Here is a 19,770-nt window from a genome sequence, read left to right as displayed (position 1 = left end):
GGAAAAAATGAAAGTTTTTTGCATGCTAGCTTCAACTATTTAAAAAACAGCATTTCTAAGAGGAGCTTTGAGAATGATTGAAACGAAAATCTGAAACTGACCTAGTTTGTACACCCTGTTGGAATGGAATGAAGTTTATGTATTCCTAACCTCTGGGAAATCATCGTATTTAACACTGATGTCTCCCACCATCACTGATACCTGTGCAAATGATATGACTAAAAGACCAAAGGACAGTAACCACCCTTTCCTCGTAATGCACAGCTGCACTTGTAGTTTTACTGAGGCCTTTTGTTTTCAACGCATCCGCCACAGTTCTCTCCCACTGCCTGCTACCTAAGTCCAACTGTGGGTGGTGCGTCTCAGAACACTAAGAATGATCAATCACCTGCTGCTTTAGATGCTCTCAATGACCCCGCTCTAGCTCCCTACTTAACACCTGCCTTATGTTCACATTTACTCCAGTTACAAAGAAGTTTACATGAAAGACAAATGTTTTGGGAAATTGGTGATGAATACCGGGGGTGCCAAAAAAAATGTATGTAAGTGGACTCGTTGGTCACGTTGCTCAAGCAGCGGTTTGCCGTAATCAGAAGTGTCTGGATGCTGATGGTAACCACCGTGAGCACCTCTTGTAATTGCAGAAGTCAAACATGACTTGTATTCATCTTGTGTTATGGGTATATATTGAGTATTACAATTGTAATAGTTTTCCTTTCTTAAAATGTACATACATTTTTTTGGCACTCTCTGTATATTGGTTTTTAGAGGCATCATATTCCCTGTTGTTTGATTCCTATAGTTAGCTCATTATAATCCATTACTAAACAACTGTAACTATTCGACACTCTGCTATCTGCTGTATGAGAAAAAAGAATGAAGCTATGATCAATGTTATTAAAGAACTTGACAATTAGCTAGGTGAATACAAAATTACATCAGAAACAGTTCATGCAAAATACTTCAGGATATTATAAATGATAAATTCTGTAACGCATACTTTAAACGTTGAATATGTTTAAAGAAATAAGGGATAATAACAACCATAGCTGTTATTTACCGGGTACTAAGCACTGTGCTCTGCCCTTTATATGCCTGATGTAATTTAATCCGTACTATAAGCTTTTCTGATAGGTTCTATTATTACTCCCCGTTTGTAAATGTGGATCCCTGAGACCGTATCCTTGAGATCCTTGAGCTCGGTCAGAATGAGCCAAATATGGAAAATAAGGCGAGAGTCTGACTTTGAAGAATGGGTAGTTAAAAAGAAGATTCTCATGAGTGCTCTTGAATTATGGAATCCAAAGTGTATCTTGAATTATTTATATATTCTTTTTTTATATTGCCTTTTTTTCTTAAAAAACCCTAAGCAGAGCCAATAGCTCTTTAATTTTAGAAATATCCTCGTAAGAATCTATGAACACTTTAAAACTGAGAAGTCCACAAAGAATAGTTAAAGGGAAATAGAAATTAGGTAGATGGGAAAGGAAAGGTAAGCAGTGAAGTATGTATCTGTAGCTTGAAAAAATAAAGTCATTATTATCATGGAGAAAATGTTCTACTATGGAAATTTTCACCTATCTAAACCTGAAGTAATTAGTTTCATTTCTCTTCTCTATCCTAGTGAATGCTGCCAGCACCATCCATCTCATCTTCTATTTCCCTCACCCAAAATCTCTAATCATTCATTAAGGCTTGAAACTTAAAAGTAGAGACTTTGCTGGTGTGGCCCAGCCACTTACCAGATAGGTGACTTTAGGCAGACTACTTGATCCCTTATTATCAATATCCTTACTAGTTAAAACATGGATAAAACTATAACACACTTGATAAGATTTTAGGATTAAATTATATATACAATATTTGTAAAAGTTATTATTGGCAAATATAAAACATTTAGAATATTTTATTGTCATCTATTCACAGAAATATGAACAAAAGACTGCTAGGTTGACATATATATAATGTCATATATTCTATATAATGACATATATTCTAATGTCTATTCCTAATAGATATATTATAAATACTGTAAAATATATTTTAAGTAGAATGTATTTACTTCTACTTAAGAGAAGAAGTTCTGCACTCAGACAGCTGAATTAATTTAAATATTGGGTTTACCATTTCTTGAATATAGCAGTTAACTGCAAGCTTCAGTTTTATCATCTATAAATAGTCATAAAATAGTCATTGTGTGCAGGAAATTAAGTAATACATGTAAAGCATATTTCATAGTACCTTATACAATTTAAGAGCTCAAGTAATAGTAGTTATTATATCACTGCATTTTTTCACAGGATATAATAACATGCACACATTAATGCATACTTTCTGACTGAACAAGGACTATAGAATATATTCTCAAATGATTTTCTCAAATGATTTTTTTAAAGAAATCTTCCCTTTTTATTCTATAGTTATTTATTTTCCAAAACATCCTATTAGTCCAAATCACCGGCAACAGTGAGAGAGTAGCTACTTTAAGAAGTGGTAAGTGTATGGAAGGATAGAACCATGAGAATGGACCTCAACTCAAATACAAAAAGGATAGATAGAGTCAAAGGCGGCATCAAGGTAATGCTGAGCCAAAACAGAACAGCTGCTCTGCCTCCCGAGATGCCCAAAGACGTACTCAAGCTGCCCATAGCTGCTCTTAGATTCTGCCCATTGGCCTTTTCTTCTTCCTCCATGAATATTGAAGAAACCATAAGCTTTTCAATTCCCAAAGAATAGACATGGTCACTATAAACCTCTTCCAGGCCACTAGCAGTCCATAGGTCACATATGGTAACAATGACTCAAACCACTAATGAGCTTACCCAAAGGACTATTGAATTACCCCATGTCATTGTAGACTCTGAAGGCAATTCCAAAGGAGGAGTTTAAATATGTTTTAAACAATGGCAGCATCAGTCAAATAAGTAAATAGCCAAACACATTAGAACACATAGCTGAATAAGCAAATTTCACCTGCCTGATTAAAATCTCTACTGAAATTCCAAATCTCCTAAGATTCTTATATTTCTTTCTAGTAATATGTTTTAAAATTTTGCTTTTAATACTCTCCCCTTCTTGATTTTCCTATTTATCTTTCTTTCTCCTCTCTCTCACCCTTAATTTTAATGTATCCTCAACCTTCAACAGTAAACTTGATATTGAAGCCACCCAATGATAACTGACACTGCAAAGCCAGCTGTGCTCTGGCAGCAATCTGGAGTCAGGAGGGTGGGTAGGCCTACCCATTCATCACTGTCTTTAGTACACAGATATTCTTCAAGTAGACTGCTGTGGTGATCTAAGTTGTCACACACACACACACAGTTACACATTGTAGAGGACATAAAGCAAATGATGCATATTTTGACTACATTTATTAGAAAGTTCCTTCTCAAACCTTAAATGATATGACTCTATGCCCTTCACAAATAAATCTCATTTTCTTGATCTTGATTATGTCATTTGCACACAGCACATGGCCCATGCTGCCAACAGAGTTACTGAATCAGAGTGGACTTAGCCAATTGGATCTTCTCACCCAAGCATTCACCAGTGACAACAATTGTTATAGTCAAGAGATATATTTCAAGGAGCAAAGAGAAGATTATTGGTTCTCTTCCCACCCTTGGAAATTCTGAAGAATAGTGTTGTTCTGATTAAGTGGTACTTTCAAGTATATATAATATTCCACTGTAACACTAGTACAAGGAATCTCATCTCATCCAGATTCTTTAGACAAGAGTAATCCTGGGTTGGGAGGGAGTTAATAGCTATGTGGGAGAGTCAGTATATATATTCTATAATTTTAACATTATTAGAAAATCATAAGTAGAAACACATTATGTTTTTTTCTTTGTTGATTTGTGTTGACTTACACAAAGTTGGGAATATTTCTCCATTATTATTATTAGGTATGATTTAATAAAAATGACTTCATAGATGGCATTTTGGTCAACATTTTTTTCTCAAATATAGTATTAGATTTTTTAAAAAATACATTGTTTTAAAGCTTAAAGTTAACCACTAGTGATATAAAAGTGTGATATACAGGTTCCACAGTACATGAGAAAAGACTAATTAAAATTTAGCAATAAAAATGTATTACAAAACTTAATATTCAAAAATAATATTCAAAAATATTGTAATCAGACCAAATAGAATTAAAGGAAAAAGGCATTTTATGGGACAAAAAAAAAAAAGGTTATTTTATGATTACATGCCTAGACTGATATGGAATTGGAGCTGCTATGAATCTTTACATGTTGACTATCATAGCATCAAAGTATATTAAACAAAAATAGTTAAAATGCAAAACAAATTAACACAATCTCATAAAACTAGTGAGAGAATTTTTCATATCATTTTTGATATTTTAAAGATTAAGAAGAGAAGAGGTGACTGATTAAGAGGGTGAAATAATAATGTTTTAAGTAAAATTGATTTAATAACTAAAAATCAATTCCTTTTAAATTGCCATCAAACATTTATAAGCGTTCACCATAATTCAGGGCATAAAAAAAATGTCAATAACATTCAAATCTGTACAAGTAACATTTATGAACACAATTTGATACACTTAAAAATAAACAGTGAAGTTAAATAAGCAAACAAAATCTTACTTGGAAATTTTAATATCTTTCAAATAATTCTTAGCTTAAGAGAAAAACAGCAATGTAATTGCAAAATGTTTAGCAAATAATTATGATAATGTCATATTTCAAAAGTAATGAGTTATGGCCAAAGTTATATGCAAAGGAAATTTCATTGTAATAAAGGAAATTTTATTATTAAATAAGAAACAGTGAAAATAAATTAGTAAGAATTAAACTCAAGGAGGTAGAAAAAGAACAACAACAACAAAAAATAACCTGCCGAAAGGTGGAATTAAAATAAATCATAAATTAGAAAATAGAAATAAATATATAAATATATCCAAGACTTGATTTTTTTCTGAAAGGGATAGTATGTAGAATTCTTCTACGTGTACCAAGGTCACAACACAACAAAGCAAAGCAAATAAAACAACAACAAAAGGCACAGAGGGCTACCAATGGGGAATGGGAAAGAGAATTAAACTGCAGATCAGTTTTTTAATTGAAAATATGATACAAAATCCACTCTAATAATTTCGCAAATCTTGATGAAAAGGATTCCTTTAGAGGAAAATGTAAACTATCCAAACTTACTTAATGGAAAAGCCACAATTTTCCTATCTATTCACATGCCATTCTAGAAGAACCAGTGCCCAGAGCCATGTAGGAGTAGAACTATAAATTGTAGGACCCAAAATTGTTAATCTCTGCCAGGGTGAACACCTAACCTCATTTGTTCAGCTGCCATCTTCTATGGGAGGACTTCCTTGACCACCTGTGTTCTGATTGGAATCCCATCCCTCTCACTCAGCCCTAGGACTTATATCCCCTTTGATATTTCAGCATTGTCATAGCACTAGCACCATCTAACACACTGAGAATTTTATTATTTATGTTTTTAAAAATTATCTGTCTCCCTTTCCTTGTTCTACCTACATATTTAAATGTAAGCTCCACAGAGTAGAATATTTTGTCCAGGGTGGGGGTGTATATTCTTGATTGTCAGACCATAACCAGGATCTGGCACATGGTTTATATTGAATGTATATTTGTTAAGTGAATGAAAAAAAGAAAGAAAAGATGAATAAGTAAGGGAATGCGTTATCACCTAGTATGGAGAATAAAGTCGATTATTTGTATAAACTTCGATTTGGGCACATGCAGACAGAAGGAGTTTTAGACTGTCATGTGGCAACAATAAAGCTGTGCATAAGTGACTAGACACTTTGTTGGTTCAAGAAAGGAGCTGAGTAAAGTGAGAGTGATAAAGAGAAAGAGAGAGCAGAATTAGCTGAGGAGGAGAAGGAGGAAAAGGAGGAAGATGAAGGGAGGCTGCCTGTTTGGTTTTTCTCATTTTCATAATTATCTTGCTCTTTTTGTACAACTAGAGTCCATAGGAAAAACTCACATTGTTTTTTTCTTTTTTCTAAATCACAGAATCACTAAATCAAAGAATCATTTAAGTGCCCAGTGTAAATTACAGTAGCTCTTATTAGGCTTCCACATCCTTTCAGATCTGGTCCTTTAGAACAACAATTCTCAATCTTAGACATATATCAACTACAACTGTGGGTGTTCTTGTTTATTGATTTTCTTCTTTCATACAAGGGCACAGGCCCCACCCAGCCCCACGGGGGCAGTTCTAATGTGGAGCCATGTTAAGAACCCACTGCTTTATTTTGTTCAATGAATTCTACTAAAACCCACTCAAAGATGTCCACAGGTTCCTCCTAATAGTTTACATGAGATTTTGCCCCTTTCTGTCAAAAACTTTCAAATCCGAAAGGAACTTTCAAACAACCAGCTCCATCTGGCTCATCCAGAGCTGTTTAATTTTTAAGCCCTTAATCACAGTTCTAAAGTTTAAATTTATGATTATACTTTCAAATTTTTCTGGATTTTTAAATGACTCACAAATTGTCATTGGGATTTTCAAGTTCTCAGTTTTCCCCCTGGCAATGTAAATTTGATCAAGAAACTGAAATCTTAAAGATTAAGTCAAATACCTGCAGCGGTGCTTCAGGATGCTTTTCTCTCAGCATGGGGGCAGCTGGCAATTCCTGGAGGGCTTTTGATGTCTTCCTTTTGGCTTTTTCCATTTGAATATTGGTAAAATAGTTGACAGCAGCAAACTCAATCAGGGCCGAAAATACAAAAGCAAAGCAGACAGCTATGAACCAATCCATGGCAGTAGCATAGGACACTTTGGGCAAAGAATGCCGCGCACTGATGCTCAGTGTCGTCATGGTGAGGACTGTGGTTATTCCTTCAAAACAAAAGAGCCAAGAGTCAAAATACTTTACCATTACTTCTATGCAAAAAAAAAAAAAAAAAACTAGGGATTTGACAAGGTGAGGGTAACAAAGTTTATAACTCAAACCAAACCATCTTTGATGGAAGATTCTAATCCTAGTAGTTCTGTGAAATTAGCACAGCCTTTGGTGTGAGACAGACGTGGTTCACATCCTGGCTCTTCTGTTGCTGGCTCAGTGTGAATTGGATTAAGTTATGAAAACTCACTGGTCTTCATTTGATACCTACCTACATATGGGTTTGCGATAAAGGTTATAAGTATGTTAGGCACCTAGCATACATTGGGCCGTTACTAGTATCTGAGCCAACATACCTAAGAAACTCACACACACACACCTAACAGGAAGGGCTACTTATTGAAACAATGATTCTCAACGAGGAGTGGGAAATTAGCAGCACTGAAAATTGGATTATCAGAATTTCTGGGATAGACATGGCCCCTGGCTATTGGGAATCACTACCAGAAAAAGCACAAATTATAGATACTTATAATCTTCAACTGAATATTACCTACTGCATTAAAATAACAAATTTACTTGTTGTAAAAGACCTTAATTTATATAAAATAATATAGGTACATTCCTGAAAAATAGATTTCTACCACAATTTGGCTTGAAAAATATTAGGCAATCTACCGCCCATCAATTTATAGTTGGGAGGAAAGTATTTGCAACAAGAATAGAGATACTTTTCTTCCTTCAACAGGCTTCTAAAGCACATCACCTACAGGAACGCCTTCTCAGACCAGAAAAAGATTAGTTCCCATTTTCAACGGAAAAATTCCACTTGCCACTATAGAGAAACTATAAAGAAATGAATTATTTGAGGATGCTAATATTTGTACAGTTGTCCCTTTCTGCATCTTTGCTTATCTATAGCCATGTTATCTAATTAAGCTTGGAAATTTTTGTGAGGATTTACTGTATCCATTTAAACTCATTCTATATAATGCCAACGATGATGATGAAGATGATGAAGGCATCTAAACTATGTATTCCAATCTATGCCATTTCCTAGCTGAAAGCCAAACAATACATGTTAAACTAAAGAGATAATGAGCTTCATGCAACAATAAAGGAAAAAAAATATTTTGATTTAGGGAGAAATCATATTGTCTCCGCAACTCAGCATTTAATTATATTCTGCCTTGTATTGTTTCTTAATTGTTCCATGTATGCAAGCCTTGTTTCCACAACTTGATTGGGTATAGCCTCTGTGAGGGCAGATGTGTCTAACATTGCTTCAGAATTTACCATAATATATCACATAGTGCCAGGCACATGATGAATGCACAGTAAATAAAAACTCATTTTTTTCCAGCTCTTCACCAATCCATTTTCTCTCCAGTCCCTTCTGAATTGTCAATGTGTAGAACATGAAAAATTAGAGCAACTGCACAGTGCATGAGCTATAGATCTTTTAAAAATATTCCATAAACTATACAGAAAAAGAAATATGAGAATTTGGTTGTATTCCCATTTAAAAAAAGTTTGTGATATAGTTAGCAATTTAGTTGTATAAAAATAGATATAAAATGTGTTTATTTGGTCAAACATATAGATACCTAAATATCTATGAAAATGTAATGTTGTGAATTTATTAGCCTTTGTTTCAGAAAAAGACTTCATAACTTGAAGGCCTCCATTTTAAATTTCAGAAAAATGGCATCATTTCCGCGCTGTAAAATGTATTGAATAAACCCTAAATTAATTTTGAAAAATTTTAGCTACAAAGTTTGAAGATAAGTTATTATGAATAAGAAGAAAAAACTGATTTAAGTTTAATGGCCTATTAAGTATTCAAAAATGTTCTACAACTTTCTCAGGTATATTTCCTCCAATCACATAGAAATTATGTTGTAAGTACTTGGAAATAAAATATAAACAGACTAAATAAGAATACCACTCAGAACTCAGGAAATTCTATAAAGAACTTAATGTGATACCCAACAAAGAAACTCAAACTCAAATATAAGCAACTTAGGATTCCCCAGGTTGCTTTGAACAACACGATTTTATTCAATAACACGACTTATTTTTTTGTAATAACACGATTTATTCTCAGGATCAGAAGTAGTGCTCTTCATCTTTTCCTGCTGTCATATGAAGAAATTACCTTATTAACGTTGAGTAAGCAGAATATCAATGCAATTATTGAGCCATGAATCCAGATATTACTTTTTGATTGTGAAGGGGTCCATCACCAGGAACATGAAGATGTTAAATGATGCTATGGGCATCAATGCAAAAGATGTTGGAGCTGTGGCCACTCTCCATTTCTCTCATTGTTTAGAGTCAATTTGATTTTAAAGTGTGTGAAGTACCCCGCCAGATATCATGGTTCATATTTTATGACTGTCGGTAAATTAGGAAAGTAACTGGTATAAACCGCTGACTAACAGTTTGAAGTGACCATATCTTTAGACATAAAAAAGTTATCTCTGCCTGGAGTTCAAATTTAAAAAAACACCTCCTAGCATGACAGGAATGTGCTTATTCCACCTGTTTTAGGTGGAGTATTTTGTTAAATAAATACCAACAGAATAGCAAACAGAAGCCAACCCTTCAAACAAGAAGACATGCTTCCTCTGCATCTAGGAAGACAGTGCATCTGTTGTAAATGGTTTAGTTGGCATCTACCCTTGAAAACATTTCAATAACCATAGAATATTTTTGACACATTCAAATATTGATGCCAGTCCCTGTTTTTAGAATGCTGAATATGCTGGCCCTGGAGCTGGGAGAGGACATGTAAGAGTAGGCTAAGACTGTACACAAGAGTAAAATTTTGGCTGCCCACTCCTAGAAAACGAACAAGTAATGATTTAGATATGCCAGCTGGCATTTACTCAGGTTTACTGTTTTACTATACTGGAATAATTACAAAACTTAGAGGCATACAACTTTGGAGATAGAAGGCCTTTGGAGAGAATTTAGCTCACTCTACTTCCCATATTTACACAGATTTTTGTTTTGTTTTTGCATGATCTCTAGTGAATACCTGACCTAGAAAATTCTCTTCTTGAGGAAGAGGAAAATGAGAATTAGGAAAGATAAATAAATACTAGCCCAGAATTACATCTTACCTAAATCTCACATGAAATAGATTGCTAATGCCCCTCAAATACTTAAAACTTAACTTCCTTAGGAAAATATTATCCTAGAGCCTCACTGAACAGTTAATTGTTACCATTTTGACATATCCCAGGTCTTTGAAGACTTCATTATTGGACATAATTTACCTGGTCAATCAAAGCCAATATCTCAGCACGTGAGCAAAAAACAGAGGCAAATGTCACATTTCAAGTGGAAAAAGCTACCCACAAATTATCTTCAGTACATACATCCACTCTCACTCAGCAGCTCTCGAGTTTTCCACAAGCCCCCACATCTTCATACCCTCTGTGAAGGCAGAATGGCAGAGTAGAAATGGCAGAGTTCCCAAAGTCAGACAGAAATTGTCTTGGGTACATCACTCTGAAGTATGTGACTTTATACAAGTTTCCTAATCACTTTGAGTCATTACCCATAAATATTAACGATGCCTACCTCATTGAGTTATTGTGAAGATTAAATAAGATAACCCCAATCAGCCAATGGTAAATCTTATCATCATCATTAATAACATTATCAGTGTCCTTACTATATGCTACTTAATGTCCTTATCTGGATAGGAATGTTGGGTGGGTTCAGCTGTAATCAATGCTATCCTTCTCCACAGCACTGGTCATTTCTATTATTTGGGTACATGTGAAACAGAATAGTGGCTACCAGCAATCTCAATAACAATAAAATACAGAGGACATTTACATTATAGTATCAAATAGTGATTCTCAAATGAGGTAGATGGCAGCATGAACGCCATTGAATAAATGACACACAAATAGTATTTACTGTCTGGTAGGCATTGTTCCAAGTGCTTTATCCAAATTAACTCATTTAATCCTCATGGCAATTATGAGGATTTCATCCTGTTTTAACACATGAGGAAACAGGAAGAAGTCACTCATTGAAGGTTCACAGCTAATAAGTGGTAGACCTTGGGGTTAGAACTTAGGCTGCCTCGCTCCAGAATCTGCCCTATCACACTATATTACCTCCACTTCTCAGGCACCAAGATGAGCCAGTGTTTTCTGTTCTAGAAATTCTTTAGGACAATAAAGATGATACTAGGTGTACCAGTGATTGTATTTTCAATGATGATAGCTCCTGAAATATTTGTATTGTTTGTACTAGGAAAAATGAAGGGACTTGGCTCTCAGCCTCAGCAGACACTTCCTGCCCATTCAGGTTGCTTCTGAACATGATGTGTAAAAGACCTGAGATTAGTGTGAGCACTAAATGAGATAATAGCAGAAGTGCCTGGAATTACACAATAAAACTATGTTTTCTTTAAAAACAATTAAAAATCAAGGAAATCAAGTCAGAACACAATAAATCTCCACTACATGGAGAAGTATGGGAGAGAATAGCTAACATGTCCTAAGTGCTCCTGTAATAAGTGCTGCATATAAATCCAAATTCTTACTAGTCTATGAAGAAGTGATGTATCCTCACAGTTATATGGAGAAAATAAGTCACAGATTCTGGTTTTAAGTCCTAATCTATTGTAGTCCAAAACTTAGATTTGTTGTTTTCTCTCTTTCACACTATTTTTAAAAGTAAAAATTTACTCAATACTTGCAATATGTAGTTATTTTTTAATTGAACTCTCATAACTCTGTGAAGTAATTTGTGGCATTATACATACTCATTGTCTTCCTGAGGTCACACCCTACCCCCACCACCTTCCTCCCAGCACTGATCCTCTGTAAGTTTCACCAGTAGGATTCCAGTATCTTCTCTAAGATTAAAAGGTGCGGGGAGGGGGTTCTATGGAAAATATCCCCACATTCAAGTCCAATGAAGACACTAAGATACCCTTATCATCAGTTCTCTGAAAGGGTGGGGAAGTGGGATGAGAAGCTTCCGCTACCCCCAGTTTCTTCTCACCAGCATCCCTTCAGCTCTATGTGATAAGGACTATTGTACCAGGACTCTGATCCTAACAGGTAGAGAAAGCAGAGGGAGAGTGACATCTCCCATAAGGAGTGTACCTTCATTCCCGATCATTCTGATCATTTTCCTTTTTATCCTACTACTGAATGTTTTTGCTACGCACAGTCAACAGAAAATGAAAGGAGAAATATATTAAATTAAATAAATATCATTATAACAAATTTTATTATTTAAAAGCATGACTGGATATGTAAAATACTTACTTAACAGCTATAAAAATTTAAAACACATATGTTTTGGACTTCGTATATAGTTTAAAATGTAATCTATAGAAAGCCGCTATAAAAACAAAGAGAAAAAAAATACATATTGCGTTCAGAAAAGAAAAGTAGATAGAATATAACAATGAGCTAATAAACTAAGCATATAATACCTTCCAACTCAACGCATTTAAACCATTTGCATTTTGTTCCTCTTCATTAAAAGCCAAATTATTCTAAGGCTTTCATATTCATTCAGCCATGGCTTGTATTTGTTTTATTTTAAGCTCCCAGTGCATTTCATTTTAACACCTAAATATGATTTTAATTTAGTTACATAGCATTAAGCTAGGAGCCCAAGAATACCATCAAAAGTACATTTATTATCCAGATTCATGCTTGGTCTTTATCAGCCTGGCCTCAATAAGGAAAATCCGATGCAGCCATGAAGAAAGGGATGAACTGCCCATATCCCCTCAAGCCTTATTACTTTGTATTGGCTAGATGAAAATGAAAGCTTATATGATTCTTTACTCAGTATAGCCTGACATATTACTGTTTAATATTTTCTTAGAAATAAGATCTAAGAGCTATTCCCATGAAATCATGAGCAAAATGTAACATGAACAAAAATACCCAAGAAATGAATTGCAATTACCAAATACGGTCCGAGCTGGAACTGATTCCTTATTTATCCAGAATGAGACTTGGGAAAGAATCACTGTCATAATGCATGGGATGTACGTCTGAATCATAAAATAACCCATCTTCCGTCTGAGGTGGAAGTAAACCGTCATAACAATATATTCACCTACAAATAAAGCATGAGGAAAATGTGTTATTGGTTCTACAGCCAATTATCCAATGGCTTCATAATCATATTTCAGATAACAAAAAGCATTCTAAGAAAAGAAGTTATCTGTTGTGCATAGCAAACAAATTGAGAAATATGTAGTTCCTAATTAGGGGAGGGGAAATGATATTGAATATCATTATACAGAAAAATACTTTGGTTCTATGTCATGATTAAGCAATTTAATAAATTAAGCTATAACTTTAAAGAAATTCTTACAGTGCTTTTTCTATTTTAAAGGTCTAGTACTGTGGGAGCACTTTGCTTTCATTTTCAGCATCTTTTGAGAGAAATTTAGACCTAAGTTTAATAGAAAATCACTAGAAAAATGGAAATACACACACACACACACACACACACACACACACACACACAGCTTAATTTTAGAAAGAACTGTAATACACAGATAAACATTATATATACGCATATACTTAGGAAGAGCTTGCCTTACTGCCTTAGTTTTAGGAAAGAGCTGTATTTCTAAATGTTATATATATGAAGAAAAATAAAAAGAGACATATATAACATCCCTGAGTTCAACCATCTTTTATTGGCATTTAGATAAAAACCTAATAAGCTAACAAGAAAACAAACCACAAGATTTCTGGTACCGTGTTTCCCCGAAAATAAGACCTAGCCAGACAATCAGCTCTAAAGCATCTTTTGGAGCAAAAATTAATATAAGACCCAGTCTTATTTTACTGTAGTATAAGACCGGGTCTTTAACATCATATCATATCATATCATATATCATATCATATCATATCATATCATATCATATCAGGTCTTATATTAATTTTTGCTCCAAAAGACACATTTGAGCTGATTGTCCAGCTGGGTCTTATTTTCTGGGAAACACAGTAGTTGTTGATAAATATTTTTAATGTTACATCGGACAGGAACATATTAAGAGAGTTATTTAGGAAGCAGTAGTCTTATTCTCATACTATAAAACCCAAGATTCAGAAGCCTCAAATCCCACTTGTTTTCAATCTCACTTGCAGGATAGGAAATAAACTTTTTCAAAAAATGCTTTTTCCATAGAAATATGTGTATGTAAAGAATCATTTTAGAACAAGCAATAATCAGCCAAATTTCCCATTAAATATGATAAAAACTGCATCCAATGATGATTCCACTCACATTCCAAAAGCAAATACAGACCAAGTATTGTCAATAATAATCATCCATCTACACATGTAACAGTTTTAATGTATACTCTTAATATATTTTGTAATTCAGCTTTATATTTTGTTTTTACTTTGAAAAGAGGGAGAAGATGGCACCACAAAATTGGGCAAGAAAAAAAATATTTGGGGAAAGCATCAAAAAAAAGAGGGAAATCCAGTTTCCAAAAATCAGTGGTCAGACTTCCTGTCTCAGAATTCTGTTGAAAATAATTTTAATATATTTGGTTACAGACTTTTGTTTCTGACTAAGAAAACCAACTCACATCTCATAAACTCAGATTTTACTTAAAACCAAAACAAGATTATGTATTTGAAAAATCTGTACAGTGATTTAGGCATCAACTATTTCTGGAATCTTTTTGCTGTCCCCTGAAAACACTAGATATTACTGTGACAAAGCTAGGACAAAACTCCATTGTTCATGCCAAGTAGTATATTGATTTAATCGTTAAACATCTCACCTGTAATGGATTTGATAGTTTCACTTGATACAGTTTGCCCAATCAAGTCATACTGAACTAAGCTCGAGGACTCCTTTGGAACTTCTACTGATTTCTCAGGACCTTTTGTCCAGGTATAAATCATCTCACTCTTTGGATAAGCATCTGAATGAAAGCACAGAATGTGGTTAGAGTCAGTGTCCCTTTTGGTCAGCATCGATGGTCAACACTAAAGAATATTAGACATGTTCAAGAAAGATGGAATAAATGAAAATAATGATCGTTATAATTTATTTAAACATGTTCAGTATTCAGAAAACTGTAGAGATTAAGCAGCCTGTAGGGACAGACTCCCAGAAAGCAGTTTCCAGGCTGTCAGCCTCATGTAGAAAGGTGCTGGTTCAGTTGTTAGATGGCCATCTGCTGTGGTTGGTTGGCCATCAGCTGTTACCAGTTACCACTAGCCACTGATATAGCTTCCAGGGCTGCGCTAGCAGGCGTGGATTGAGGCTAGCAAGGGGTTAGCAAGCGGATTGCGGATTGCAGATCGCGTTGATCCTACTTCCTGGGTCTCACGGAGCTGCCAGTGAGACTGGGGTGCAGGAAGACCCCTTGCTGGAGTACTGGCGGATGTTTGCTTTTGTGTCTCGACCAGCCGCCATTGAGAATATAGTGGTATGACTCCCCTATCTGTGGCTCTGTTGCTGTTCCTTTTTGGCCTCACCATGTCCTAAGTTCTTGTGCGGGGAGCAGGAGCTGAGTCCCTGCATTAGACAGCCTTGCATATTGTTTTTATGTCAAAGAATTGGAGGAAGAGAGACTGAAATTAAAGTACTAAAATGCTACATATGTATAAATTAATGCCCGTGGATATGTTTCCATACAAACAGGATATGCAGTTGAAATGCAGAAATAATAACCCCCCCAAAAAACAACCTGTCATACTGCTACTTCTTTCCACTCCAACTCACTTCCAGTGCTTGACCAATATTGACTTCTTTCATCCTAATGCAGCTCTGCCAATTAGAAACATACCAAATGCTGCCTATAATAATACAACAACAAAAACAAAAACAAATCCTACTGATGGGAGAGCTCTCCTGGAGTAACCTATTTCAGACTCTGCCTTTGGGAATACCCATGCTGTTTGGGAATCATTGCAGTAACAACCAACTATGCTGTTTGTAAAGCTCTCCAGGGAATATAAATATATAACCAGTTCCACTACCTTTAAACTCTTAAAATCAGAACACTTTCCCTCCCACCTTCAACAAATCCCTCCCAGCAGCAATTTAAGCTTATTTCCTATTATGTGGTGTTCAATGCAAATGGAAACCAGCTGCTTGCTTACCAGTCTCCTCAGAACAGATAGCTTGGCTCACACACAAATTAGTTCCAAAGAACCAAGATAAATTGTGTACTACCCTCCACAAACTTTCCTAAAAATGCTAGAGTACAGTAAGTCCTCAGTGGAATTGTTTAATTATACAACCAACGTTGATACCTAGGGAGATAATCTTTACAAATCACTTTGCAAAACAGACTATGAGGTTGTGTTGTCATTTAGCAGTATACAGTTATGTCAACATTGACCTGCTGAAGTACATTCATGTTTAACATACATCCAAAGCCCCCAAATACTATGTTCCTGACCATGATATTTTAAATCAGGTATTCCTCTCTTGGCTAGCCTACCTTACAAGAATAACCTTTTTCTTAACAATTCAATATTTGAGGCTGGGGGTGAGGGCCAACAAAATAGGTGAAGGTGATCAAAAGATGTGCCTCTCTTTAAATCCCAACCCAAAAACATCAGCTGCCAAGGAGTGATGTCTTCATTTTGTACAAGCCCTGATTGAGCACCAACTATGTTGAAGTCACTCTAAAGAGCTTTCTATGAGAACTAGAGGGGGATGGGTGGGAAAGGTAAACCTAGATTAGAACTAACTGGGTAAAATTTAAATTATTACAGCCTAAATGGATTTTAATTCTGGCCCTAGTGAGATCATCCTTTCTATGTATGTATTTTTCTGTTTTTATCTTCTCTCATTAAGTCACTGGTCAGGGAGCAAATGACTCTCTTTAACTCAGCCTACTGAATACTGTGCTTACTAGGGATTATAAAAAGAATGGTGACTGCTGATTCTCATTAAGTTAAGCAATGAGCAATGATAACAGCAGGCAACAGTTTCACAATCAGTGCAACTAAGAATCTGAAGCAATAGTAAAAGCCAGCATCTATTTTTGGTAGATTCTGATTAAATCAAGTATTTGAGGCAGACATTAGAAAAGGCAATCAAATTTTGCTGCCATCTCAGAGAAGGGAGCTTAGCAGAAAGGAATTCCATATTCTTTCCTACCAGTTCATTTCATCCTCTTGCTTTCACCTCCACAAGCTATCCTAAATCCATCCATCTCACACTTTCTCCTCTGGTACCATCCTACTCTAAGCCAGCACCGTCTTTGATTTTACTAAAACAATAGCTTCCAACTCTTCTCTACTTCTACTCTAGCCTTTCTACAATCCATTCTCTGTAGAAAAGCTGAAGTGAAATGTCAGGCCAAGAATGCCACATCCTTTAATAAAACTTTCTAAAGGCTTCCTACAGCATTTAGAATAGAATCCAAATTCCTTACTGTGGTCTGCAAGGTACTCTATTACCTGGCTCTGTCTACAAGTCAGACTACACCTCCTACTGTGCTTTTGTCATACTTCAGTGACTTTGAAACTAACAGTGCTGCTTATATTATTCTAACCTATGTCACGTCAAGAAGCCTTGAACCTTCTTTGGCCTTTTTCAAGTCTGCCATAAAGGACTCTGTTAAATTACAAAAATAAAACAAAACAAAATAATTTATAGTTGCTGTAATGTGGGGTCTCAGCTCCCGCTCCCTGCACAAAAACGCAGGATATGGTGAGGCCAAAAAGGAACACCAATGGAGCCATGGATGGGGGGTCATACCACTATATTTTCGCTGGCGGTTGAGTTGGAGACACAGGAAGCGGGAGCCACCCAACCCACAGTCCGCCGTTCACACTTGCTAACCCCACTTGCTAGCCGCAATCCGCAGTCCGCCTCTCTGCCAAGCAACAAACCAACCAACATAGCTTAGCCATGGCAGTTATATTAGTGGCTAATGGCTAACCAGTAGCAGCGAATGGCCACCCAGCCACAGCAGATGGCCATCTGATTACAACTGATGGCCATCTAATAACTGAGCCAGAACCTTTCCATATGAGGCCAAGAGCCTGGAAACTGCTCTCTGGGACTCTGTCCCCACACTTGCTATGTTACACCACCAACACATGGAGTTCAGAGGTCCCCAAATTTTACCACTGACCACCAACCTATTCTTTATGAGTCAGTCTACCTAGGCTATCTGTAGAAATAGATTTTTGAGTTTTTTTGAAAAACAGTGTTATTTTTATTTCTTTATTTAAATATATTAGATTAAAAAAGTCTCCTAAAAGTCAAATTTTGGGCAATTATTGTCACAGACAATGATTTAATGTTGAATTATGGAAAAACATGCACATACCTATATAAATAACAGCTTAAATGAGATAACCATAAATTCTAATATTTTTATTATAACTTACAACTCCCAAATTTCAAAGGACATGCATGACCATCCATGGGGAAATCCACCAATCTCATGGGACACTCTGCACTTATGGTGAGTCTATGATGGAAAAATACAATTAGAATCAACTCTTTCTCTAAAAATCAATTTATAGATCCATAAAGAAAGGAAGGAAAGAAGGGAGGAAGGAAGGAAGGAAGGAAAGTAGGAAGGAAGGAAATTAAAAGGGAAGAAGGAAAAAGAGAAAAATGACTACCTCATTGTGTATAAAATAGTGCCATTTCTCATAATTCTAAAAAGCTTATTTGGAGCTGTCATATTATGTGAGACAGATTTCTTTCCATTCCTGAAGAAAGTATCAGGGGTCCATACTTTTGTTACCATCATGTTGTTCAATCTCAAAATTTCAATGGGGCCGTCATATTTCAGTCTTTTGTCAATCCATGTTTGTCTGAAGAACACATCCATTGTGTATTCCTAAGGAAATTAGTTTGTGACACACTCAAATCACAGATGACCATACATAAATATGCAGAAAAATGCATTAGATTCTAACCTCTTTCCCACTCATAAGAAAAAAGACAACCTCCAAATAAAAACTAAATTAATTGGAGAAGAAATTTTCTTAAATCAATGGAACAAAAACAGTTTCAGCAATTAAAGCATGTCCATCTTGATACTTTAATCTTCTACATTTATTAGACAAATAAATTACCATACATAGTAATCATTCAAAAGTAATTACTATAATTTAATAAAACTGCCAGTACCAGGTAATTACAGTTGTAGTATTAGGTTGGTACAAAAGTAATCGTGAGTTTTGCAATTATTTTCAATTGCAAAAACTGCAATAACTTTTGTACCAACCTAATACTTTACTTTAGTATCTTCATTGCATAAAGAATCATAAAACTATAAGCATCTCTTTAAGACAAAATAAAATATGTGAAAAAGAAACTTCATGTTCATAAACTTTATTAAAATTAGCCTAGGAGCTCAGAGTCAAGGAAAAAAGTAAAGTGGGCTATTTGACCTTGAAATGAAACATATTTAATATTAGAGAGCACAACTGAATGGATGAATTCATCCTGACCACTGTTTGGTATTCTAAGTTCTTTAAATATGAGAGAGAGCAAAGGAGAGAAGGGGTGGGGATGGAGAGTGAGCAATTGAGTCAACACGGAGCACTAAATGCGATGATGATTACAGTATAAAATTTCATACCAAAACTAATTACACTCTCTAATTTTCTCCTGTTTGATACATTTCTAAGGAAAAAAAATACTACATATGAGGTTGTGTTATAAACACTAGTAATAGCAAAGTTCTTTGTTGAGAATGACTCTAAGCCAAAAATTCCTCAAATGTTTGAGCTGAAAAGCAAATTTAATGTCTTATTCTGGATAAAGGTTTGAGTCTAATTAGGCTGTTTTTTGACTTTCTAGTTTTGTGTGATTGACAGCAAAATACATACTAATTACCCTCTTTTCTGTTTGTTTTCTTCAAACCTCGAAAGGTACATTACATTTTCCAAATACCT

General features: G+C 35.2%; 1 protein-coding gene across 1 annotated transcript in view; it reads right to left on the bottom strand.

Moving 5' to 3' along the window:
* Positions 1-19,770, bottom strand: part of GABRA4 (gamma-aminobutyric acid type A receptor subunit alpha4) — a 74,090-nt gene that overhangs the window by 31,866 nt on the left and 22,454 nt on the right. Inside the window, exons 4-8 of the mRNA XM_019741054.3 lie at positions 18,487-18,707; positions 18,247-18,329; positions 14,667-14,810; positions 12,821-12,973; positions 6,599-6,858 (exon numbers count right to left, since the gene is read on the bottom strand). Coding sequence (XP_019596613.3) covers positions 6,599-6,858; positions 12,821-12,973; positions 14,667-14,810; positions 18,247-18,329; positions 18,487-18,707 — 861 coding nt within the window. The remainder of the gene's footprint in view (positions 1-6,598; positions 6,859-12,820; positions 12,974-14,666; positions 14,811-18,246; positions 18,330-18,486; positions 18,708-19,770) is intronic.

Source organism: Rhinolophus sinicus, chromosome 1 (assembly GCF_057876585.1).
Source record: "Rhinolophus sinicus isolate RSI-liver-muscle chromosome 1, RSI-T2T, whole genome shotgun sequence".
NCBI lineage: Eukaryota > Metazoa > Chordata > Mammalia > Chiroptera > Rhinolophidae > Rhinolophus > Rhinolophus sinicus.
Note: the sequence above shows the minus strand (reverse complement) of the source record. Positions and strands in the feature narration are given on the sequence as shown.